This window comes from Thunnus thynnus, chromosome 5, assembly GCF_963924715.1.
Source record: "Thunnus thynnus chromosome 5, fThuThy2.1, whole genome shotgun sequence".
Classification (NCBI taxonomy): domain Eukaryota; kingdom Metazoa; phylum Chordata; class Actinopteri; order Scombriformes; family Scombridae; genus Thunnus; species Thunnus thynnus.
This window is the reverse complement of record NC_089521.1, coordinates 6,900,469-6,927,412: the sequence shown is the minus strand read 5'-3', so window position 1 is coordinate 6,927,412 and position 26,944 is coordinate 6,900,469. Positions and strand designations below refer to the sequence as shown.

The 26,944-nt window shown below is 38.8% G+C and overlaps 1 protein-coding gene across 2 annotated transcripts in view; it reads left to right on the top strand.

Annotated features, from left to right (window-relative positions):
* The first annotated feature begins 4,085 nt into the window (after positions 1 to 4,085).
* The window catches only part of ppfibp2b (PPFIA binding protein 2b), an 85,942-nt gene continuing 63,083 nt past the window's right edge, over positions 4,086 to 26,944 (top strand). Inside the window, exons 1-2 of one of the 2 annotated variants that reach the window (XM_067588915.1) lie at positions 4,086 to 4,283; positions 24,753 to 24,857. In XM_067588915.1, the coding sequence (XP_067445016.1) occupies positions 24,776 to 24,857 (82 nt within the window). In that variant the 5' untranslated portion in view covers positions 4,086 to 4,283; positions 24,753 to 24,775. The remainder of the gene's footprint in view (positions 4,284 to 24,752; positions 24,858 to 26,944) is intronic. The other variant, XM_067588916.1, reaches the window with a different exon arrangement.

Here is a 26,944-nt window from a genome sequence, read left to right as displayed (position 1 = left end):
GAGTAATAATAATAATCGATTAAATAATACATTTAATTTGTACTGCACTTTTCATTCATAGTGAAACTCAAAGTGCAGTAAGTAAAGTATTAATAACATAGAACACACAACATAAAGAAAACAGTAGCAATAAGAGTTAAGATGAAAAAGCCCTCCTGAATAGAAAGGTTTTTAAGCCTTTTTAAAAGAGACTACGGTCTGTGCTGCCCTCAGATGGTTAGGAAGTAGTAGGAGTGGAAGAGACACTATGCAGCCATTTATTCTCGTGTTTACCCACTAGGGGGCCCCAGGGCAAAAGATTTGCTGCTGTCCTCTATTGACCCTTGTTTTGGTAAATTGTTTAAACTCTATTTCATTGTAAATTCTGACACAGCACACCTGTACAACATAAGTATAAAGGATTCAACTCATCATCATTTGAGTTGATATTGTGGTTTAGAGCTGTGATTCCTGACCAGGGGGTGGGAACCTCCCAAGGGGTTCACTAAATAGATTTGAGGGGTTGAAACATTATTATCAAAATGACTGGCACTGGCAAATGACTTATGAAAAACATTGACATTGACATAAAATATTTTTGATTTAAGACATTCTACTTTTTACATTTTAACTTGTTATTTATTCAATCTCTTTCTCCAAAACAAAGAGGGAACAAAAATTCCTCTTTGGTTTAGTCTCGTTGTAACCCATCATAGATAAAACCAGTGAAAAAGGATCACAAGTTGACATTGCTTTACTTTAAGGGGTCACAAGCCAAAAATATTGTGAGTCCAAACAAATGAGCAACTAATCAAATAACTGCAGACCAGCTGACATATAATAAATATGGGACCCTGGGGAGTTGCTGTCAAAGTTTGGTGATTTTTCAGCCCTTTGTCCAGAGAAAGCAGGGGGAAAAAATCAAATAATACTTTAGGAAAGGTGGGAGATGTAAGAAAACATTTTCCTAGTCTTATATGCATTCCTGTTAAGTTTAACTGGGTCAGGAATTTGCTTGCCTTGCATAGCTGCACTACACAGAACATTTACACTGATAAGGGTTAGAATAACCAACCTAACACATTCAGGTGCAGTACCATAACCTTTTATTATTCCAGTATGCAGGAGTAGTAATAATAATTCTAAACATTTGTTTTTTCTTACTTTTCATATACGGGACATGAAGATCAGATACCAAAAGATTTTTTGACAGCTCCCTAGAGCCCCATTGAAAACATTTCAAGGAAGGCTCTGACCTAATGTACAATTCTCAGTTTCTTTGTAAGACAATAATAAGCAGAAATTTACTGAACATTCATAGAAATACTTTCTATGCTTTTCTTTCCCAAACAATGGCTGTCCCATCTATCCTCCCAGTCCATATCATTTTCACTTTGTAGAACTGACATTAAACTGGAATGAAGCTGACTGTCAGGTTTAGTTTGCAGTCAGTTAAATTCAGAGTAAGATACCAGTGTGAAACATACACAGTTCATACACTATTTAATACAAGGCTGTATTCTACTAGATGTGTCTGCACTGACTGGCTGCCTGATACTGACTGTAAATAACCAACAAGTAAAATGATTTTACCAAAACTGTGCTCTCACCTGTTGCATTTACTGTAATTCTTGTGGACCAATGTACAACTGAAAAAACATAAATATAATGTAGAATAGTGGAGTTATATATGCATTTAATGTACTGTATGTAATATCATGTATATTGTATATTTTTACTCATAATCAGACATTTTAACAAACAACAAACAATTTTATTTTGGCTGGGTTTGTTTATTTATATTCAGTGCTTGTGTTTCCCCCTGTTTTCTTGTTGTCTTTGTGATTGTAAGTGAGTTTCAAAGATGAATTGGGATTTTTGGGTATTTTGTCTTCATTGAACTTTTCACAGTAGGGAGTGACAGAGAATCGTTTTGCCAGTAATTGTTCCATGCACCATTGGATTTCCAGATAATGAAACAATGTAGAAGTGTTGTACTGCTGTTTGCAGAAATTATGGAGTGCTATTTATAATATGTAACACTATTTTAAGGACCATTATCTCACTGATGCTTTTGTTTGTCTGTCAAATGTAGTTTGACAAAATTGTCCCTGTTCCCGTTTTGGACTGAATCCTAATCACCTAATCATTTTGATGTCATACCAGATTATTCCTTCTTGTTTCACCAGATTTTTAAAGTGCAAATAGGAAAATACATTTTATAACATGAAAATTAAAAGAGCAATAGAAACATTTAACAGGTTGTTGATGCTGATTTTTCAGAGCCCGCTTACATTACACTTACATCATAATCTGTGGTGATATTATTGTAATATTTTAATCCATTGTATTCCTTTGGGTCAGTGCATTTTTCCTTCTCATCACCACTCTTCTATAAAATCTTTTCATTATATCCAGCTTCTTAAAAACAATGGCAGACATAAAAATCCAATTTGTCATTTATGCAAAATTACAAAAAAAAAAAAGTTACAATCAAGACTTCAAGATCATGGGATCAAAGTGTTGTAATAATTCAGGCTGCAGCAACAAAAGTTTTCTATTATGTAAGCTTCCACAACACAGAAGATGATGTATTGAGCTATCAACAGGAGAAACCAGCTGATCTGTAAGTGTATGCGAGTCTGTTCTGACTCCATACTTTATGTCTTGTGCCCTAAAGCACATCTCATATCACAATTGTTATGCAAGAGCAGCTGACCCTCATTTGGCTAATGAAACATTTCTTTAAATCTCTTATTGAATGATCAATTGTTACAATCGTTTCAACCTGAAACAATTTGTCTGCTGCACAGAAGAAAACTGCCTATAAATCAAAACTCCTCTTTTGACTTATTTTTTCACTTAAAATACATTTATCATAAATACACAGGTTGAGTGTTTGGTAAAGGTCAAGATAAACTTATTAGAACCACAGTGCTTTGTTCACCACATGACAGTTAAAAAATAAGGGCGATGAATACAACACATAAAATACAAAAGTTAAACTGGTCACACTTACTAATTACACACACAGACAGTTGTATCTGTGTAGCAACTAATCCTAATTTTTCTCACACATACTTTTTTACATGAGTGGCCGGACATATTCATTGTTGTTGTTGTTATCGTTACATCAGAAACGAATGTTGAATATTGCAAACATATGTTCTGTCACTAGATGGCAGTGTTGAGTCTCATTAAAATAAGACAGTTTGATTTCCCATGTTGTTTGGTTATTATAGGTTGTTAAATCTGTATATATGCTGCATTCTTGCTTGTGCTGGTTTGTAAGTTTTTTAAAGCATCAAGTTATCCAACCAAAAACACATCTTTAGATTGGTTGTCTACTTTGAAACGATATCATCCTCCAATAGAGACTCATAGTGTCCGTGGCATTATTTATATGTATAAAATAACATATTAACATTCCTACAATATTTCTGAGAAGATATAGGCATACTGTAGCTATACATAACTGTATTCTGTGTCATTTGTTTTCCTGACGTTTTTCCTGCTGGCGCAGTAAAAATATGTGAGATTATAGCTTAAACAGGCAACCTGCAGAACTTTTTGGTAGACTATGAAGCTAGTCTCTAAAATCGCATTAACCAGCACATTACTCCAATTGCAATTAACTTCAATTTCAATTGTGATGCCTTCCTGCACAGTCGGATATAATTGACTTAAGGCTGTGGAACGTTAAAATTGCGACAAATGAGTGTAAATGTGTATGAGAAAATTGTCTATAAGGCCACTGTTGTCAACGTTTGATGGATATCTGGATTAAATGCCCCGAAATGTCCTGAAATGTCCAGAAACGGCCCTGTGTCTAAGGCCGACAGATAGTGCTGGCGCTCTGATGTGAGGGTAATATTATTGGCACGAAGTCTGCCAGTAGTATGGTTCATTTTGATCTCAAATGCAACATGCTGCAATTGATTCAGTACTTGATAAAAAAAACCCCTGATATTTCAAAGTAATATTACAAATCACATTAGACGACGGGCGCCAGTGGATAAACGAGCGGCGAAAAATAAGTTTAAAAGTTACGAGGAGCTCGTGAACGCCTCGTGCCTATCACATGGCAGGTGATAGTTGGGGGAGAGCTCGCGCTACAGTACAGCGCAGAGTGCGGGAGAGAGACGGCTCTGCGCTTTCAGAGCACCTTACGTGTGTGAGTGTGTTTTATGTGTGTGTGAGGGGCGTGTGTGTGTATGTTTGTGTACTCACTTTATATCCAAGTGTCTCCCGCAAACAAACTTAAAGGGATTTAGTTCGAGAAACCCTCAGAAGAGACGCATATCGTAAGTAAAATGAAGCTAATTACTGTAGTAGTCCGCTTCTGTAATACTCTTTGTAATACTCTCTTGCTTTAAGGAAATGTTCTTTAGTTCCCATTGGAATTTTATATACGTAATGTTTTTTTATCCTGTTTGAGCTACAACAGCAAAAAAATATAAGTTTACTATAAACTTAGTGTTAGTGCAACAGACAGTAAGTTACGCAAGTCCCCACAGCCTGATTTAAGTGACTGTCAGGAGTTGTTTGGCTGTCCAACTCGAATAATTGTTCGGGTTGAATATCAAGGACCTGTTTACGCTTCTTATTTTCTGTGTTTTTTAGTAACAATAACAGTGAGAATATGGTCCATGGGCTATTGTCCCTAAGGAAAAATAATTATACACTTTTAATATTTATATTTGGACTTAAAAATGTGGCTTTGGTGCCCAATAGTGAGTTTACAGTGACTTTAGCATACCTTTCATCCTCTTTATGTTATTTTTATATCATATTTATATTTATTCTACTAATATACTAGTGCTAATACTAGAAATATTCCTATGATAATGCTATGGGGATATACTGGAGCACTCTATAGTGAGTTTATTCATCTCCTTGGTCACCCTACTACTCAAAGTATTTTTATAGTGATCATTGTATAAATATAGCATTCCTATAACAGTCAACAGTCATGAAGCCATATCAACACACACACACACACACACACACACACACACACACACACACACACACACAACACCACATTTGGTTTGTGTACAGGCAACATGCTCCGGGAGAGAAAACATGGTAGGCCTACTTTTATTGTGACACTGGTGCTTCTCCGCTTGCTCTGTCATGCTCTGTCAGCTTGGAGCTATTAAATGATGTTTAGTTGCACTGACACATGCTGTGTAATTGCGGATCATCAATTTCTGACAGCGTGAGTAAGGGGAGGGGGGGGAGGGGGCTGAGTTACTAATGGAAGAATATCAAGGCTGATGTGTGGCTCCCCTCTGCTGAAGCATCTGCTGCATCTAACACTGGAGATTGCATGCACACACACCCACCTACCCACACACACACACACACACACACACACACACACGCACATGCACAGACATCACAGAGAGGCGACTTGAGAGAGCTGAAGGAGCCTCCTGCTACTGAATACAGCAGGCCGGTGCCTCCTTTCTATTGCAAATCTCATTTAAAAGGGAGAGTTGAAAGGCATCATTGCCGCTGACAACAGTGAATTGATTAAGGCTGCTTTGGTTGGCACTTGGGTGGCATTAGCACTAAGAACAACAGACAAAATAAAAACGGGAGTTGAGGTGAAGTGGCGATAGATAAAAGCCCTAAAGTTATAACAAATTTATCGGTGTGGCACTTATAAAACGGTTTGTTTTGACAGTGGTATCAAGCTACTCGTGAAGTGTGTTTCAGAGCTCTTCCTGCGCACACTAATGCACATATGAATGCATGCATACACACTGGATCAGTGGACGCTGGCACTCATCCCTGTGATCAAAGCCGCTCGTGTAATACCAAGAGCGGTGGTTTTCTCTGCAGCCATATAGGTTCAGATGATTGCTCTGTCATCTTAACTACTGCTGCTAATCACACCACTGCTGTAGTTCACTGGAGGTAATCCACTGTTCCCTGATGGCAAGGAGGGGCGCAGGAGAAGAAGAGAGAGATGAATAAGAGAAGGAGGAGAGATATAGGCAAGATTAAGGCACAGGAACGAATGAGGGATGAGAGAAGAAGAGCAAAAAGACGAGAGGGGTGGCAACCAGGGAGACAAAGTCAGGCTGTTAATCTACAAGGAATAATCCTCTGCTTGCTGTGGGAGTGGAAGGAAAGATAGTAGGCAGAGAGAAAGAGGGGAAAAGAAGCAGAAAATTAAATGGCTGTAGTTTGTTAGAGGTTATCTTTGCTTTGCTGTCAAGGGAGGGAAAAGAGAGGGAAGGAAATGAGAATAGGAGAAGAGCTGATGAAGATCAGAGAGAGTACAAGGCAAGAGGAAAAGGGGTAGATGCCACCCAGTATGGTGTATTCCTGCCAAAGAGAAAATAAGGAAGAAAGACAGCAAGAAAGACAAATTAAAGCAGTAAATTCTTGGCTGTCCTTTGGCAGAATAGAGTAAAGGTGAAGGAATGGATTAGGTTTCTGTTATAGATCTTTGTTTCTTTATTTGAGTCAACACGACTCAAAACATTCTGGGAAAGTAGTGTGTTGGTGGAAATGCTCGATAATGCATTATGAAAAATAGAAAATATGTAAATATAATGTATTGGAATGTGAGGGAAATACACAACAACTTTAATCCCCTTCTTGGAGTGCAGACACTGTGCAGCGGGCGCTGACTGCATACGGATGTCGGTGCACTCTTAGAAAATAAAATCCTCTTGTTCTCCGATGGAAGAAGGTTCAAGATAACTCAGTGAAGGTGTTTGTTGTAGTGTTTAGGAATCAAAACTTTGTCTGAATGTCTTTGACATGTGTTGCCATGGAGTTTTAAGTCTGCTCCTCTTCAGGCACTTTTTGAAACTATTATCAGGTGACTAGTATTTTTTTTCCACTCGTGGTTTGTTTGTAATTTACAGTCCAACACTTTCATGTGTCTGTTTTTCATACACCTCCTGTGTTGGCAGTGTGTGTTTTAAGCCTACGTTACTGCAGCATAAGGCCTGAATGTGTTTGATATGCCCACATGTGGTTCTCCAGTTCAGAGAGACCCTGAGCAGCATAAAGTAAGTTTGCGCTGCTGTAGTTTAACTGTGCAACTCACAGTGTGTTGAAGAGTGCACATTGAATGAAGGCAAACAACACGGCAACGGGTGAAAAATGAATGGAAAGGAAAGGAGCGCAGCTGTTAATAATGTAAATCTCAGTTTGCTAATATTTTCAGCGGGCCATATAGATTTTCACTTTCACCACACCATTGTCTCTGGCATATCTTCTTCTTTGTTTGTTATACATGTAAACCATTTTCCAGAATGGACTCTACTGGACCTCCAGTAAGACACCAGAGTTGGTTGATAGGATAACTTTAACACTAAAACCTTTGCAACAAACAAAAAAATCACACTCTTTATGGCAATATTTTTCATCATTCTGTCCATCTTTTGCACGGATTACATGAATTAATTACTCTTCTTGGCTTTTTACTCACGAAGCTTTTATTGCACTTACAGTAACATAATGAGTGTACTTCACCTGGTTCACTGTCTCTTCTCTGCTGCGCTGTGTGCAGCACACACAAGGAGGGCTCAGCCCCGCCTGTACTCAAGTTGACAACAACTACACTCGTTACGTTACTGTAAGTGCAATAAAAGCTTCATGAATAAAAAGCCATGAGGAGTCATTTATTAATGTAATCAGCGCAAAAGATGGACAGACTCCAAATGGTGACAAATACTGCCGTAAAGAGTGTGATTTGTGACACAAATCATAGAGCAAAATATAAAAAGGATAGACGTTTTTTTTCGATCATCAATGATATATATTGTCATATCGCACAGCCCTAGTTGAAAGGGTTGAATGGTGGTGTAAGGGACAGAAGGGTTGAATGGGGTGAGGACAGGAAGCGTTAAATGGCAAATTAAGGATGGAAAGAATGGAAATTAGCTGTGTTTTTAACAAACGAGTAGAGGATAAAAGCTTGTATTATTTAATTTTGTTTCCATCAGCACTTTCCCTGCTTGTGAGACTGTTGGATGATGTAGCACTTTGGGAGCAGAGCCAATGTGTTAGTGATGTTCCCTTTTCAGCATTAATGGAGAGTTAAGTATGTATTAAGTATAAAGGTCATGACAAATACTAGGATACCAATATTTATGCTTTTTTTTTTCCTCTAACAGTTCTAACAATTCTTGCTTTGGACACATAGACATGACATGTGCATTAACACACCCACACACTGCCCCAAAAAACTGGCATGTGAGCATTGCTGGAGACAAATCTATCTCCATTTGACTTGTCAGAAACAATATCCAACAGTCCAGCTGAGGAGAGAGGAGGTGAGGTTGGAGTAAATGAATCAGGGCAGTAAAAGGGGGGGGGGGTGGAGGGAAGAAGAGAGGGAGACAGGGCAGGACGGTGGAAAACATGGATGAAGTTACTTTTTCAAATTATGATGTTTTGAAGGAAAACAGCTACAGCTAAAATATGGGTAAGTACGGCTGTGTGATAACGTTTGCTGAATAGATAGTTGAGTAGGTGGAAAATGGCCTCGAATATTCTGAAATCTATCTGTGGGTTTGTTTTAACCAGCAAGTTGAGTGTGAGTTTGTGTAAAATTAGCTTAATTGATGTAAAACATACTTTGCTGTGAGCTATGCTGTATTTGAATATTTTAGTTACTGTCCGTAAACATGGTTTGTGTTTTTAACGTCTGCTCCTGTTCTGCAAGGATACAACCCTCGTCGTAGGTTAACATAAACCAGTAACAATAATCACTCCAGGAGAGGTCAATATTTGATCTGGATCTGATTTCTGGATATTATTTGTCTAAACTTTACACTCTTTTTCAAGAATTTTTAACATATTTACTGCACTGACTACACTCTGTTTGTGTTTCTTTGTAGGACAGCTTAGTGTTTCATTCCAGGAATCCAGAGAACTGCGTTGTGGTTTCACCTCTTTGTTTTACTGCAGAAGGAGGGATAGTTTCAAGAACTGCAAACACACACATGCACACATACAAAGTGAGGGAAGAGAAATTCAGGAAGCTAAAACGAGTATATTACCAATCATCATTTTATGAAAGGAGATCTCATTTTGAACACAAAATGTGTGATTCACGAGGAAGAGATGAGATGGGAAATGTCTCAGTCACTTGCTTTTCTGGTTTAACTTGAGCCTGTGGATGTGAACACATTTGTATTCACATTCTCCTTCTCCAAATCAGATGGAAATGGAAATCAAACTGTAATATGTTTGTGTTCCTAAAACAGACAGTGTTTGTTTTTTGGCCCTGATGCAGAGAGTTGTCTGCATCCTGCATGACTGCAGCAACACTTCCTCTTGACTGTGGAGCAGCAGGACAGCACTGGTGAAGTATTTTCCCAAAAGCTGGAGATTTAGATTGGTTAAACTAGCATGAGGTGTGTTTGTGAGTGTGTGTGAGTGTGCACCTGCTTCTTGATGACATTTACCTGAGACCCTTTAAAATACAAACACACACACAGCCTCTGCTAATGTGACTGTAACATTATCCTGTAACGTGATCTGTCTCTGTTCTTGTCCAGATAGCTTGTTAGCAGGTTGTGACTCTGTGTAACCTTAGTCTCCTGTAGCCAAGGTGCCGGCCTCTCAAGTGCAGCACTTGACTGTTTTGTCCTGCGCTATGTGATTGGCTGTCATTGTGCAGATAGAAGTTTTCACTAATCTGCTACTCTGTGTTTAGCATTTTCCTCAGTTGGTAGAAATCGTTCTCTTTAGACAGAATTTGCAGCGGCCAGTCGACTGCACTCACAACCCCGGTGGCCAGAATCGTTTAGCTCCATTAGCTGTTTGAATCAGCTGGCAGAGCACAAGCGGTTCATGCTCCAGCAGGAGTGAAAGGAGGTGGCACTGACGTTCACCATTGTTGTTACTTTTGCATGCAGGTCATGGTCTGATTTCTTTTGTCTTTAAGATGATCACCTGACCAAGACATTTGGCTCCGCACTTGGCACCATCACATAAAATGAGAGAAGAAGCCATGGGGAGATTGATCTAATAATAAGAACAGTAATATGAAAATGACAAGTAAATGTGGATGTGTTGTCTGAAAAGAAACTTAAAGAGACAGACAGGCATATAAAAATACTCTGCTTGGAACAGTAATGTGTGTCTGATATGGTTTTTCCACAAAAACCACCTTAAAGTCCTTAAAACGGTATCTCCTCCTTCGCCTTTGTTTAAAATACCAGAATTTATAAATATGTAAATATATTTCGTTTCAGAAGTTTAACTGCTGGACACAAGATGTGTCCTACTTCACTGTAAAGTCTATTCTCAGTGTTTGTGCACTGAAGGCTTCAAGTTTCCACATCACACTTGTGTAAGTTGCGTACTAGACCACGACTGGCTACAGAACTAGTTGTGATGTCTGTAAGCTCTGTTTTTTTTTCCATACACAATATATCAGGGTGTATGTGGGAGTACAAACACTTCTCAACTACCTCTATAGCACGTGTGCCTTTTCCTCCCGTGATGCTTTGCGGTGTCATCTCATCAGCTTCAACACATGGCAGAATGAGTCCACTATCTAACTGTCCATTTCATTACTCACAGTGGCTCCCATTGGTTTTTTTCCCCCCCTATTCCCAGCTAAGTGCTGATTGGTTAGTCCCAGCTGTCACATGAGGTTGTGGCTGACTTTAATGTGTATGTATTAAGTTGTGTTGACATGTTGTTTTTACAGCACTGGCTCGCTGACACTGGTCTTTGAGCTCACTGCTGGTTTCGACGCCTGAGGCCATGTCAGGGCTTCAAAACGAGCAGGAAAATAAAATCTGCACCTGCTTTGGAAATACATAACTCTGTGTCCTCTGTACAGCTGTTCTGCCAGGTGTTGCTCTGAATGAACCCATGGTTTCCTTTCTTTTTTTACTGGCTAAAAGTTGAAAGGGAGAAAGAAAGAAACAATACACACACAATATGGCATTTGAGAAGCCAATTTCAGTTTTTGTTCTATTGTTATCAGGCTAATGAAGTACTGTTATGTTTTTTTCTTCAGGCAAGGAATTTATGTGACCTGGCCACCCTCCTGTCATTTCTTTCTTGGAGTTGTAAAACAAAAAACAGCTTGAACGCCACACTGAATAGTGAGAGAAATGTTAAATTGTCTTTGAGAATTTAAAATATTCTGCATATCCTGCTCTCTTTAGGGGAACATGAGATGAATAGTTACTAATAGTTGAGTAGGCATCTGCTCCGTGTCCTCTTTAAAATGTCTTATGCATGTATGATAATGATTTGTTTGATTGCTGCTTGGTTTTTTAGCTGCTTGAATGATGTGTTTTTTGATAGTGTGTTTTGGAGGCCCTTTGTGGAACACAATGAAACAAATACACCACAGTGTTTGTAACACTCAAAAGCCCCGTTATTGTGGTTAGACAAATGCCAGAAATGAGGAGTGCTGACCTGATGTTAAGACTGTTTTTTTTTTCTTGTAACTCATGCAATGCTTCCAGAAACTTCTTCCCTGTGTTCTCGACCGTATGGTCAGCTTTTCTACAGTCTTATAAAAGGAAACACTCATACGGGACTGCTGACTTTCCGCTGCAGCTGCACCAGACTAAATTTCGAAATTTAAAAACTTTTAAGAGGACCCAAGAGAGCTGTCCATATAACAAATGCAAACATTTAACAGATAATATGAAGCTCCCTGTTGAACTGGACTCGACACCTGGAACAGAGTTGGAGACTAGCCATGACAAAGACAGTTGTTTATGGACAATATACAAAAACACTGGAGTAACTGATCCAGGTAAATACTGTCATTCTACTTGAAGGATTTGCCGTGAAAACAGAAACGAAAAGCTTCCAAGGAACTGAAGTTGTTCACATGAAGTTGAGAGCATTGGGTGTGGATATGTATTACTGTCACACTGTCTCACTGGGACTCTTGAATGGAGCAGAGCCATTGTTAATGTTATTAGTAACATCTGTGCTTTTCCCACTACGACAGAAGTCAAAATGTCTGTTGTGAAAAAGGCCTACAAGCCAAAATACACTCTGGTGTTGAAAATGGACACTTAACCTAGAATGTGACTGCAACTAGCAATTATTTTCATTATCAGTTAATCTGGCAATAATCACTTCATCATTTAGGCCATGAAGAGTCACAAAATCCTGAAAAATCCCCATCACAAGTTCTGAGAACCCATGATGATGTCTTCAGATGTCTTGTTGTGTCTGACTAACAGTCCAAACCACAAGGACGCTCAATTTACAGTGATATAACACTAAGAGCAGCAAATAATCACATTTAAGAAGCCGGAACCAGAGAATATTTGGCATTTTTGATTGAGGAAATAGTTGAAATGATTGGCTGACTCTCAAAAATGTGGCAGATTAATTTTCTCTCAATCGACTAATCAACTTCTTGTTTCACCCGTATTGAAATCTAACGGTCACATAAATAACGTTAGACTTTCCAGTTCAACTTTTTAGTTTTGTGTGAAGCATCACACACCAGCCACGTCAGTTATCTCCCTCTGTGCACTCAACCGGTATCGTTTTTAATCACTTCCTGCTGACACTAAAGGCAGCCAAAGCACACATTTCTTAAAAGATCATAGAAAGAAACCAAGACAAAACTTTGAATTTGTGAGAGCCAGCATGTACACGAGGCTGTTATTGTGTTCTGCCTGACAAACTCGCTGGCTCTCTCTGCCACCGCACACTGCTCTGCATCTGTGTGTGAATGTGTGTGACAAGGCCATGCAACATCTCTTGTCAAAGTAATTTCAATCTGGTTATCACACACAGACACATACACACACACACACACGCTGCCCTGTGTACGAGACCTTACTCGATCATTTGCTAGCGAACTAGTGTGATGAGCTGGAAGAGCTAAATATAGTCCTGGAGATTTGTTTTGAGTTTGTGTACAGATCAACCGTGGCTTGGGTTCATCAAACCATTTACCATTGTCTTGTAGGAGCCATGTACTCCAAAAATATCCACATTGTGAGAATCTAAACATTCCACATGTTTTAACTGTTTAAAGAAGTGGCTTGATTGACAGGTCAGGCACTATAAAAACAGTTGAAATTACAAGTTAGAGGTTTCTGTAGAATATACAACACACACACCATTTATCCAGCTGCTTTTTCTTTGCCAAAAAGTAGCAGTATTACAGTTGCTGTCTTCTAATTTTTGACCTTGGCTGTTTGATTTTGAGTTGACTGATATACACTTCTGAGGAAGAACAACAGAGAGCTGCACTGAAGCTGTAATAGCTGATGTGTAATGCTGATGAAGTTGATTATAGCTAATAGTTCATACCATGTGGAATTATGGGCTGGATATCAAATCTCAGTACGTTTTGATACCAGTGTTGCACTGTGTGGCTAATTGGCTAATGTATTAATTCCTTGATTGGCCAATTTGAGGCATGTCTTTAGGCATTTGAGAACTCTTTGTAGAAATACATTTTTATATTTCTCAAAATAAGGTATTGAAAAAAAGTATTGTTTTTGTATTTGTACCAAACCCCAGATGTTGTATTGGCACTTTTTTTTTTTTTTTTAGAGGACTTTTTAACGATTTTCCAACCCTCATGGATCCAGCTCTTGTGTGTGTTGTTCAATCAAAATTTCTCATATGTTGCAATTCAAGTAAAGGGCTCCCAATAGACCACTGATTTACTGTATATACTCATGTTTAATATCCACATAAAAAGTGTAATAAATTCAACTTCAGATGTGGACGACTGTGACCAAACCACTTCTGCTCTATAATAAAAAGCCCAAATCATCCAAATACTGTGTATCTGCGGTAAAGCAATATGTTTGGAATAGAAAGTGCTGAAATCATGTTAGAATACATATTTTCAAAAAACACAATTGAGAGTGTGTGTGTGTGTGTGAGTGTGTGTGTGTGTGTGTGTGTGCGTGTGAGAGAGAGAGAGATTTTCAGGCTGAGCTCAAGGACAGAACAGGGAACATCCCCATCTTAAATGTCAGTGGTCCCGTCGCATTGATGTTAATTGGTGAAGAATCTGGTGTTTCTTGTTGGCTTGGCTCCACTCACAAACACGCACACACTCACACACACACGCACACACACACACACACACACACACAGTTGTATTTACCCTGTGTGACAGGAGGGCCTGGGGGACTTAGGTCTGGCCTCTAGCTGGTGACACTAATCCAAACAGGCTAAGCCAAATGAGGAGGAACGGTAAACTCACACACACACACCCCTTTGTGTGTGTTATGTGTGTGTCTCTCTTGTGTTTCTCTGTGTTAATGTTTAACCCTTCTTCTCAACCGTACAGGTTCACATGCATTCTGGCATTTCCTGTTCTCACAAATTGCCACTTGTGAAGGCTTTGGTGATGCTGGAATTTTGAATGTCGAGGTTTCCCTCTTTACAAAACAATGACAGCTTCCTGTAGATGTTTGACAGGTAGGCTCACTTAATATTTAACATGTAGAAAGCCCCCGACTCTCTGCTTGTGTGCTACTGGATGGTCGTGAGGAAATGTTTGTGTTGTGACCTTTCGTCAGTGGGTGAAAATCTCATTGAAGGTAGGGTTCTGGTTTAATACTGGTTAAATACTGTTGTTTTCTGAGGAGATGTAATCATTTGCATATATAATGTATGCACATCTGAATGTCTCGGCCAGATTCTCTACATATGTGAACACGCAGGAATAATTCTCTCAACCCTCTGTTCTTGTGAAGCAAGTTAAAAAACAAAGTGCAGATGGAACATTTTCTTCTCATGAATCTCAACTGTTATCGGTTCACTGCCTCACTTTCCTAAAATTTCCCTTTGTGTTATAATCAGAAATGCAACGATGGGTGAACCCACCTTTTATATTTGCAAGACGAAAAGCTTCCCCATATTTTAATTAGGGATGCAACGATTATAGATTTTGACAATTATAGTCTGGGGAAAAAATCAGGGTTTCACTGTTATTATGCATTAATTTATTTGACAATACTACGGCTGAATAAAATCACACGAGCATGTTTTGTTTTGAAGAGGAAGCATAAGACACACTTCAATAAGGACTCTGCAACAGACGGTTGGACTGCAGCAGTATCAGAGGTAGTCTTAGGCTAAAAGTGAATTTAAAAAATGAAAATAAATCATTCATGCCAAGATGAATTTTGATTGGACATTGCAGTAGTGACTTTAGCTGATTTCTAATATTTAAAATATTGTATTTTTAATTATTAACATTAATATAAGATTAAGATTTATTGATCCCCTAGGGGAAAATGTTACTAATATAGGAAATAACCTAAAGTGTTTCTAGTATCAACTGTCATCCATGCCCATTTTTAAATTCATTTTTAATAATCTATTTTAATAATGAATCTAATTTTACTGTCATACTATCAAATTGAATTATGTTGACAGAGTTCAATAAATAGCATCTCAGACTTGAGATTTCATTCATTAAGAGAAAAGGATCATAAGATGATAAAGCTCAATAATACCATTTTAAACAAACAGGATTTTATGCATAAAATGTTCATAAAATAAGTGTAGTGTTTGATTATTACACAAGGAGAGTCTATATTAACTCCTCTTTAGTTCATAATGCTGCTTACTAATTTTATATGCAAAACAAGATGAAGATTTGAGTTTCATATGAAGGAATAAAAAGAGTTTCTGCTGAAAATGCTTAAGAATATTTCACTTTTTCACATGTTATAGTACTGAAGATGATTAATTCATTAGATGATCAACAGAAAATGTATTGACAATGATAATCAATTTATCATTTAAGTCATTTATCAAGCAAAAATGTCGATGTTTCTGCTATCAAATGAGAGGATTTGCTGCTTTTCTTCTGTTGCCATTTTTTTAAACGCACAGCTGTTTTTAGTGTGAACACCCGCTAATGAAGCAACATTTACAAAGTCAGTTCACCCTTTGAACACGTGTAAGAGAAGGCCTCTAACTGTGATAGAAATCAGTGTTTGATTTCATGTTTAAAACATAGAGCATAGTAGAACTATTCAAATTGGTTTACAGAACTGCATCATGTAAACAGTATGCCACTGTTTGTCTGTTACGGTATTACCTCATTTATAGGCTACTATGAAGACTATTAGGGTTAAATCGTACATTTAATATGCTTAGCTGTTGATATGTAATTTTTGGCATTACTTCATTTTCAGTGATAATTGTAGGTCTACTGGTGATTTTTAAAACTGTGCAAACAGTCAAACACACAACATGTGTTCTCACTGTGATTTTGGTTCTAAACACTGAAATAAACAATTCTGTTGAAACAGGAAATACAGCTGTGTTTGTGTGAAACCAATAATGAACCAGTAACTTCAGACTGAATCTCAGTAAAAACTTAACTTTGTTGTGTCTGTGGATGAAAATGTGATGTTCCCATGTTAGTTAACTACATTAAGTTAGCCTAGCTTACCCGCTTAATTTCAAACTAGCGAGCCAGGCTAGTTATTTACATAGCTATGTACATGTCATTGATGTATGAAGAAGAAGTCAATGATACTTGCAGTATATTTTCAGTGTGGTGAGTTCTAGATTGCCTTTGACTAAACAACTCACCATCACTAATAACTGGATAATTCATGCCATATTATTTTCACTGATGCATTGTTTTATCTCTGCCTGCAGAGCTGCTCTTCATCTGAGACGCATGTAGAACAAAAACTGCAATCTGTACTGAATTAGTGTTCACAACATTATCTTTAAAAGAGATTCTCTGGAGCTTCTCCACTGACTGAATGAATGGTGGACTGACACTGGGGAAATTAATGTGAAAGTGAGTGTGTTTCACTGACATACAGCCCAGTCGTGTGTGCCTGTGTGTCTCCATCCTCCTCTGATTGCAGTAAGTCAGCTTGATGATTAGTAATAAGCTATGCTTATGATAATGGTCCAGAGGCTAAGTGTCGTACATCAATCCGCTCACTGTCAGCTCCTATCAGCTCTGCTGTTTGCCTTTGTTGGAGGAGCTATGCCTTGTGGGTAAAATGTCTTTACTACTGTCTCTTCATAGTTCATCCCGTCTTCACTTCAGCTCTGCTGCTTTATCTTTGGGTTTCTATCAGTGTGTATCTGTTTCTTTCCCTTCTTGTACTTTTTATTTTCATCATTTTGTCTGTGTGGACTTGGTATTTTAATGTTATCACAACCCGGACCAAAAGTTTTCTAAGAATTAAAGTGAGCAAAATGCCATTTAATACACTAATGGGTTAAATTGGAAGCCTTTCATTACACTGGCTGTTGTCCACTCCAACTGTCAGAACAAAAATTCACACTGTTTTTTTTCATGGGTTTAATCTATTGATCTTGGTTGTTGTTGGTGCTGTTTGTGCCTTTGGGCATGTTGTTCAACTGATGATTACTATAGTCAAGCTGCTCCACAACTGACATAAAAAGAATGTGGTAGTACTGGGTACCTGCCAGGTGTCAGTGTGTGTATACTGTAACAAGAGTAGCCCTCTAAACTCTCCTTTAGGCTGCTGCTCCAAGTTAAAATGTGTGCAGTCAATGTGTGTTTCTTCATTAAGGGGATAATTAGTTTAATGAACCTGGGATCCTTTATGGTAATTAATAACCATGTGAAATGAATAGTTGGTCCTCTGATGAGTTCCCTTTCAATTAGAAATAAAATCCCAAGGAATCATTATAGGTTATAATGTCACACAAACATTATTATTATCTCCTCACGTACAGCATTGATTGCAAAACAACGCCAGATTTATAAAGTGTCCTGGGACAAAATCATATGAAAAACTGGTTCTTGGCTACAATACAGTATTTTTTAAGCACATTACTATTATTCTGGGGATGACAATGTCTGTCTGTCATTCTAGATTGAAATATCTCAACGACTATTGAATAAATTGCCATAAATTTGTACATCTTAACCCAACTTTTGGGTTTTTTCAAATTTGTCTTTTTCTTTGTACACATTATAGTGAATGACATATAGCATGATGAGAATTGTTGGGTCTTTAAATAGAGAAATATTTGTTGTTTTAATGTTTGAACGTTCACATTGCAGTTTGTTTTACTCATGATGATCACTGACTTGAAGTCATGTGTTGTTTTGTGTTATGGGGTTAGGGTTATGGTTCATTACCCTCACTCTGAGGGCAAAATAGATTACAGCAGAAATGAGAGCAGAAGTCAGCTGGACTGACCAGAGTATAACACAGCGAATCAGATAATATAGAGAGAGAGCGGAAAACAGAGCCATATTTCCTTGAGAGAATTGAGCAGAGCTGAACAGAGTTGAATCAAATGCACCTCAGCAGGACTAAATAGGACAATAAAGAGCAGAGCAGTTCAGCACAGAGCAGTACAGATCAGTGTAATGCTGGGAGTCACTTTAAACTGTATATTCCTGCACCCCCCCCCCCCCCCCCCAGCAGCCATGCATCAGCCACGGTTCACAGATCACACACTACCCACGGTCACACACACACTAGAAAAGATAACCAGTGTTCAAGCCCACAGACTTAGCTCTAAGATGATACTTTTTATAGCTTTTCTCTCTCCTCTGTGTGTGAGTCTGGTAGTGAGCCTGAAGACAAAGTGGCCCACTTATAGAGAAATAATCTTACAACTTACTTTTTACTGTCTTCACAAAGCAAATATGCTGTGTGTGTGTGTGTGTGTGTGGTCATCATAGTAGAAGCAGAGGTGTCCATGAGCAGTTTAAGCAGTGTCTTCTAACAGTGAAGAAAGATGTGACACAGTATTAATATAATGGTTCAATACATGGTTTCTCAGCCAGACTAGCCTCTCTAAGGATGTCCAGGCAGTAGAGTTTAAGTCCATCTCGGTTATAGAGTCCAAAGTACCAAAGCACTTGGCATTAAAATGAGTGTGTACATCTTTAGCATGGTTAGAAATTGAAACATAAACTCTGGTAATGTTAGTGCCTCGCTGTACTCACTATATGCTGTAAAGCTGTGTGCAGAATCATGTGGGCAGTTTAATCTCAATTTTCATGCTACCACAATTGGCCGACTCAGCTGCTAACACAGCATAGCCTTCTACTGTCACACTGATGCTTAACTATAAACAGGCCGTAAAACTTTATGCAGCTCAACTCCGTCAAAACTCGGTTTGTGTTTGTGATCGTCCGCATATCAAGAATATCTTAAGCAGCGTCTCAGCCTTTAATCTATAATATCCGTTTGAAAGTTAAAGCCGCACATCAATATTTTTATAGCTGCAGTTGATCGGATGACTGATAATATGGGTCATTCACAGTGACAAACCTACAAAAAAAGAATCAGCCAAACCTCGGTGATAGTCCTCTCAGCTCTATGGAACATTCGCGTGTCTCTCGGCTAATTGTTTTGATTCACTCTCACGACTCTCATCAAACATGTTTCCAGGCGCAGCAGGCAGCTGTTGTCAGAGAAAAAGCTCTGATAAAGAACCCGCTGAGCTCCCAGTCAGTGACTAGCTTGTGAACATAGTGGAGCATTTAGCTGCTAACTTTAGCCGCTATTTTTTGCAGGAGTTTAGGAGACTGTGGTGGATATTTATTAAGGATTTGCAGCCCCTTTTTAGACACTAAACAGACAAATTTCTCTTTATTTATTGAAGGGCCCCGCCAAGGTGCGCCGGTAACATGGAAGAAAAGTGGAACGGCTGAAAATTGCGTGTTTATGTCGTGTAGTATGTATTTTTCTTAACTCATTTTTTTATTCTCTACCCACCACCACATACAGCTCACATCACCTACTTTGATTTCATGGTTGCGTAAGTCAAAGTAAGATTTACAATCGTGGCAACAAAATAATAAAAATAGGAACGATATGTAGTATGTATTCAATGCGTTCCTGTTTAGATGAGTAATATATGGGAGGAAGGAATGGAAATTCATACAAATATCCGCTGCACCTGATTTATCACCGCAGACTGACCGCTGCAGCCGTGGAAACTGCGTCTGGAATTTAACATGTGGGAAAAGCTGGTGTAAAATCTGCTGCACTGTTTTAGTGGACACACACAGAGGGAGAGAGAAACATGGCAAGAGAGAGAGAGACACACAGTTTAAAAGATGCCTTACAAAGTGACATTAGCAGAGCTCTCTGCTCAGCAACACAACACAAGACAAAAGAGCAATAATGCAATGCTTGGTTATTTTTCACTCAACTTTACCTTTCAGTTTCTCTCAGGTTCCTCCTGCAGTTATTACGTCGACTGTTATCTGTTTACAAAAACAATCTTGTCAAAAAGTTTAGGAGAAATCTCCCAGGGATTTTTCATAACTTATTTAATCACTTATCTTTTTCTTGAGCTGACAAAATCAGTATATTTAACTCATATTTTTTAAAATCCTGGCTAGAGACAAGAACTGATCAGGCCAAGGCTTATTTGTACAGAAAGATCATAGCATAACTGTCTTGTCAGCATTATGCTGAAATGTATTACAATATATTAATTCATTTTACCTCATTATTGCTCCTATGTGTCTTCTTATGTCCTTAGTCACTTTTATTTTGACGGTGCAGGTCCTGGCAGCCCTCAGCAGAGATAGAAACTGGCAAATCAATGAGGACAACAGCAGGTTGTGCAGTAAAAATGTGTCATGAAAAGAAATGTTGTTTACTAAATTGCTCATGTATATTGCTTTATACCCCCAGACATTTCTAAAAGTTTCTCAGCTTGTTAGTGTGCTGAGCAGTAGGAGCATTGTGGAGCAGAAATGAAGAGCAGTGCTGGAGGACAGGCATGTACTGAGGCCTTGTGATGGTCCTGATGGTGCTAATCATGAAGCTGATAGCCACACAGCCACTTGGCTACCTGACAGTGAGATAGCCACAGCTTCTGGATGGAAACTTACTATCCGCTGTGGGCAGTTAAGCACATAAACACACACACACACACACACACACACTCGCTACACTCTTCCTCCTCTTTCCTCCCCGTCTCTCCCACGCTGTCTCCCTCTCAGAAAGACCTCTCTGTTCAGCTGAGTTGAACTGAGGCTGGAGGTGATAGGAGGAGCGATATTGAAGCAAAGCAGCTGACACGGTGCTTTGTTTTGTATTCTCACACACAGGTGCAGTACATGGAAAATATCTCTTGATATGATTGTTTGCATACAGGCAACAGTGGCAGATGTTTGGTTTTTATCACAGGAAGAATAAGGCTGGATAAGTGTGTTGAAATATTGGTTGGCTGAGTGAACCGTTCCAACATCTTTACATGATATTTTTGACTCTCATCATAAAATGAACAGGCAGGAAGGCAACTGATTTTAAATCCAGCATCTAAAACTACAGTTTATTGTCTTTTGGTGTCTAAAAGTTGAAGCACTAGCAGTGTTTATTTTTTTTGTGTGTCTGAGTGGAAGACATTGTCCTGAAACCTGCTGTTTCCTGCATTCTTACATGCAGCCTCCCAGCAATGGCAGCCGTGATGCTTTCTGAAACGAAATGTGCTTGGACTGCAGGGTGCTGGATTTGAGGTTCTTTAGTTAATAGCTTATCCCTCTCACAGCAGGGGGCAGGAGGGCAGCAGGTGTTTGTATAGGGTGTCTGTGTGTGTGTGTGTGTGTGTGTCACTGTGTAAAAAGGTGCTGACCTATCGTTGTTTGTCAGTAAACTCCCTGTCAAACAGGAAATATGGTTGACCTGTCATCAAGTAGGGTGGAGTGAGTTGCAAATCCTTTTGGTTTCAAATTGAAGCTTCAGTTTTTTAAAATTGTCGCTTCTTGTGTAAAAGTAGTTAATTGTCAATGTTGACTAGCAAAGCTGATAGTCAGATTTGTAGTTGCCTGCCAGTACTTTTAAAGAAACGTTTTTCACGTCTGCTGAAAAAACAGAAACAGTAATCCAAACAATTCTTATAAATATCCAAAGTAGCTGTTGATATCACAATATCTGATTGGCCATATCAGCACCTGTTAACACTTTTTTACTGTCAGTGAAGCTGTCCATTGTTAAGACAACAGACAGATTGGGCCAGCTTTTCTTTTGACTGAGGAGTGAGAGCTGTCAGCACTGAGGCGGGTGTAGCTGTAAGAAACAGGCCACAGTTTCTCATGTTTGACTAACTCGTTTTTCTAGAGTGCATCTCCCTTCCTGGGAAAAAGGTGTGTCTGTTTCTACATCAACCAAGACATGAATGAGAAATCAAGAAGTATAGACGGTGTGAGATAATCCTGCCTTCCACTGTACCAGGGATTCTTGATAAACGCTGTCTGAATACAATGAAAACAAGGTAATGGTTTATTTTGTGTGTAATTACTTGTATTTGGAGTGTAATGCACAACAGGAGGCACTGGTGTACTGCTGTAGCTTTCACATCTTAATGCTCTTTAATCCTTAAACTATAGCAACATATATGTAATAGTTGTTGACATCATCCTAAATAAACTCTCAAGTATATATTTTGCATTTCACTCAGTTATGCAAACTGCAAAATTAATGTAAGCATTTGTCTTAAAGGTACCCTACGGAGTTTTTTTGTAAAAAAAAAAAACAAAGTTATCTTTGTGTTCATTGTCCCTCAACAAAACTAAAATTTGTGAGGCCTACTAAATGTGCTTTATCATTACCTTTCTCTTAAAACATCTGCAGAGCGGATTTTTGCAATTTTTGAACCTCCATTTTTGCTATCTGTGTTTACTTGATAGTACTTCTTCCTTAGCTTTGTTGCTGCAGTGTCACAGCACACCACAATCTGTCAGTCAGTGGAATAGTGTGATATAGCATTGCCAGAAATATGTTTCATATCATCCAAGTGTGTCTTTTAGTCTGTTGAGATACTAACAAAACAGGGATTAAAAAAAACACACTGCTCCACAGCACAACTAGTGGCCAGAACTCCACAGGGCATCATTGAGGGAAAGACAGAACAAGCTCAGCTTTTCATGTCTGTGTTGCAAAACGTTATTCTCAGATAAAATATGACATAGCTAAAAAAAAAAAGCATAAAAACAATTAAGAGAATATTATCAACATTTTGCCTCATGATTGAGTTATGAAACAGTTCCATTCATTAGGCTTTTCAGTAGAAATGAGTAATGCAAAATCACGAGGAGATACAGAGAAGCTCCCACGCACAGACACACCCTCACAATTCGCCCTCTTCTCGCTCTCACAGTCTTTCCTTCTAACATACACACAACTGTTTTCCACACGCACGATAGTTGCACAGATTGTGCAACATGGGAGACAGTAGGCAGGATTGTTGCTATTAGTAGTTTGTCTTGTCAGCTCTGCTGGAACATGACGGTAATCTCTACATCAGCACCTTCTCGTACATGCTGTCTCACAAAGGAACGCACAGAATCATGTAAAACACACAATTTTCTTGCTTACACACACTGTCTCAAACACACACACACACACACACACACACACAAAGGCGTTAGTGTCCTGTTGAGGTCAACAGTCACAATGCTGTTGAACAGAGTCACTGTCGTAGTGTCTGAATGGTGCCATCACCCTTTGTCTCAGTTAGACTAATATGTTCCCGTTAATGTTATTATAATTTACTCGGTACTTTTCAAACACACATCTACATCTGTACACACACGTGCATCATGGGAGCAGACGCATGCTTTGACTGAAAAATGGTGCTACAGTGGTAATGACAGCATGTTACTGTAGTTTCATCAACTGTTTTATGCAGATTGTTACTGTCAGCCGTCACGGTGGGTTGTAGCTGTGAAAGTTGGTGCTAATGTAGAGGAGCATTAGGCTGCTCAGTAGGGGTTGTTTTTATTTTTTTTTTTTGCTCCCAAGGCGTCAGCAGATTACATCACCGTCCTTCCCCATGATTTTCACATGTTGATGCCTGTTTATCTGTAAGTCGGCATGACAGCATGACAGAGGGATGAGAGCCTTGAAGGAGAGATGACAGAAAAAGGATGAGTGCCAGGCAAAGAAGGGATGACAGGAGAGAGGATGGGCGGGGTGGAAAGCAGGAAACAAGGATGGCAGGAGTCGGAGGGGCAGCTAGAGGCAACAATGACGGACGGAAAGTCAATCCTGCTTTGAGGAATAAAAAAAATGTGTGCGCTGTTGTTTGGTGAGGCTGCGTGTGTAATTGCCCCTGGTTATATGTACACTTTATGCTCGCCTGCAGTGGTGGTCTTCAAAGACAAGTGTGCATATATGGGTTATATGCATATTTATAAAAAACATAAACACTGTGATATACAGTATCAGTGAGAAAATCCTGAAAACTTTGCAAAAAAAAAACAACGTATTTGTTGCGTAAAGGAAAGTTTGGAAATCTCTGAAGCTTTAGGATCTTTGTGGGTGACCAGTAGAAACATCAGTAGAATATAACTCTTGTTTGTTCTCTTAAATGATCACTGAGTCATGGGCACTGATTTTAAATATTGTATGGTCATTTTACTACCTTAAATAGTAAAAAAACTTTAAATCAGATGCGGAGAATGTTACATATATACTGTATGTGTGTTAATGGGATGGACAAACAAAGCTACTATCTCTTGCACTACAAGAATAAAAGGAAAGACTTCATTCTAGAGACTTATTCATGTCTTTGTGTCTTTTGTTTCTGAGTATTAGATTCTGAAAGCCTGATGAAAGTTTGGCAAATAAATAAGATGCATTATCCTCCGTGTGTTACAGTTGGCCAGAGTATCCACCTCTCCATGCAGGACAGGAGTGTGCACAGAGTCCAGCTTAGTCTTGTGGGCTCTCTGTGGTGTAAATGTTTCTGTTTTAAGTGTCAGGATTTCTTTGCTCACTATATTGTATGTAAAATTACAATATAGTAAATTTGTAATGAACCTTGCTCTCTTTTTCTCTTTTGTGCAGAACATCAGAAAACCTGAGATCTGATGCTTCCCGCCGTCACCATGGAAACGGAGGCCAGTCACATGCTGGAGGCAGCTCTGGAGCAGATGGATGACATCATCGCAGGTAAGCCGTAGTCATCTTTGTGACAAGAAGTAACAGGGTTTTGTGGGAAATTTGGTCTTAATTATGAGACGTTCCCTACGCTGGAGGCAGAGCTCTGAGTGAGATGCTGTGTGTGTGAGTGGAACCAGTGTGACCTTTTCTGACAACAGCAGGTTAATAAGTGGTAAACTGGGGTCTTGTTTGCTGCAACCAGCGCAGCCTTGGCCAACAAGATTTAACTAACAGTAGGGTAAATGTTTAATGTGGTGCAGCAGTATTATGTTGGCAAACAAAAAGCAAAGGTAACTCTCCAATTACAGAGGACCAGAGAGACAGACAGAGAAAGTGGACTTCAGGTTATTGTGAATTCCTCAGATTTAAAAAGTTTTGTGTAAATGATACATTGTATAATTCAAAGTAGTAATTAAATATACCAGAGTTAATAGATTTAGTATAACAATGAATCCTGTTTAGCTCTATGGAGGTAAAAAGTTAATAAAATGTACAACTTTTATCTATTTGTGTTGTTTTCAGTCCTTTTAAAAAAGAGCTTTCAGCCACAAGGGGGCAGGCAGTCTCCCATTTCTGTCTATTCTGACAATCTAATATTAATATCATGTTCAAAAAAGGACTAATAAGATCTAACTCTTGTGCCATTTCTACCACAGGAACATTTTTAGCCGGAGTCCCTGCTCTCCTCTATCAAAGCATTGTGTCATCTCACCCTCAGCATCAACATACCACATTCTCACATATAGCAGAATTGGACAAGTGACAGTTTATAGGTACCGTTGTCACTTCCAAGGCTCAGCTAGTTGCTGCTCTTTGCCAAAACCCACTGACCTCATCGAGTGCTCTGAGTTTGCCATTTCGACTCTGAGTGACCACAAATAGAAATGCATTAAAAACCCCATTAGCGATAATATCAGCCAATCAGGAAATTAGGGCCACTTATCAACAGAATTTAGATATGTTGCTCATATTGTATTCCATGATCAAGAGTTGTTGTTTTTTTCTTTCTGGTTAAGTATCTTGTGGGAATACAAGTGAAAGCACTCCACTGGTTAATGTTGTTGTGATTGAAATAGTGCTGCCATTTACTGCTTGCAGGCAGAGCAGTGACAGCAAAGGTCTCTCCCAACATTTAACTCACTTTTTAATCACCCTTGAAACGGAGCGGACATCAAAAAATAAAGCTTTTTAAAAAACTTCAATATAGAATAGGACATCATTATTTGTTGAAAAGTATCACAAGCAAACAGAGGAAAACAAAACATGGCTGGCCCTCTTCCCAGAAAATGACTGCGGATGCCTCTGAAGTTGAGGTGCAGCGCAGGCAGCATGGCAGCAAGCAAAGGCAGTAAAGCTTGTTGCTGATACAGTGTGATCACCACAATATGTTAAATATGATATTACACAGTAAGGAAACTATAAGCAGGTGGCACCACTACAGCAAAATGATATGATGAAATGAAATGATTGATATTCGGCAATATGTGTGTGGTGTGTTCACAGTGGAAAAGAGCACCGCAGTGGAGAAAAGAAATAGGACCTGCAAAAAAATTGAAATATATCGAGGAAGTCAGTAGGCCAAAATTATAAGGCTCTTTATATCTATTGCAGACATCACAGTGGTGAACAGCAGTTATTATCTTATATCAAATGACATGGGAACCAAGAAAGAAATAAAAACAAAAAGCAAAGTAGCCAACTTTATTGTGGGAATCAAAATATTAGCCTAAAGTAAGGGATAGTTGGATTGTGAAGAGATATTAGTGAAAATTACATTATTAATTCAAGGTTTTGCTGGCAGAGCTGGCTCCCTGAAAAGAGCCAAAGTGCCCATTACAAGCCACAGATATCTCGTGTTCATTTCAGCTGACATTAGGCTGTGCCAAATAAAAGAAAATGCAACAAAGCTGAAAATGCATAGGCCTATTGAAATGTTTCAAAAGGAAGATTAGTGTAAGTGTACCCAAGCATTTTCATTGACAGTAACTAACTATTAAGCCTAGTGTGACGCTGTCCTCGTTATTATCAATCGTCCTATCAGGAGAATGCAAGTACAAGCAGTGGCTGTAGGTAGACTTGCATTATAGCACCTTGAT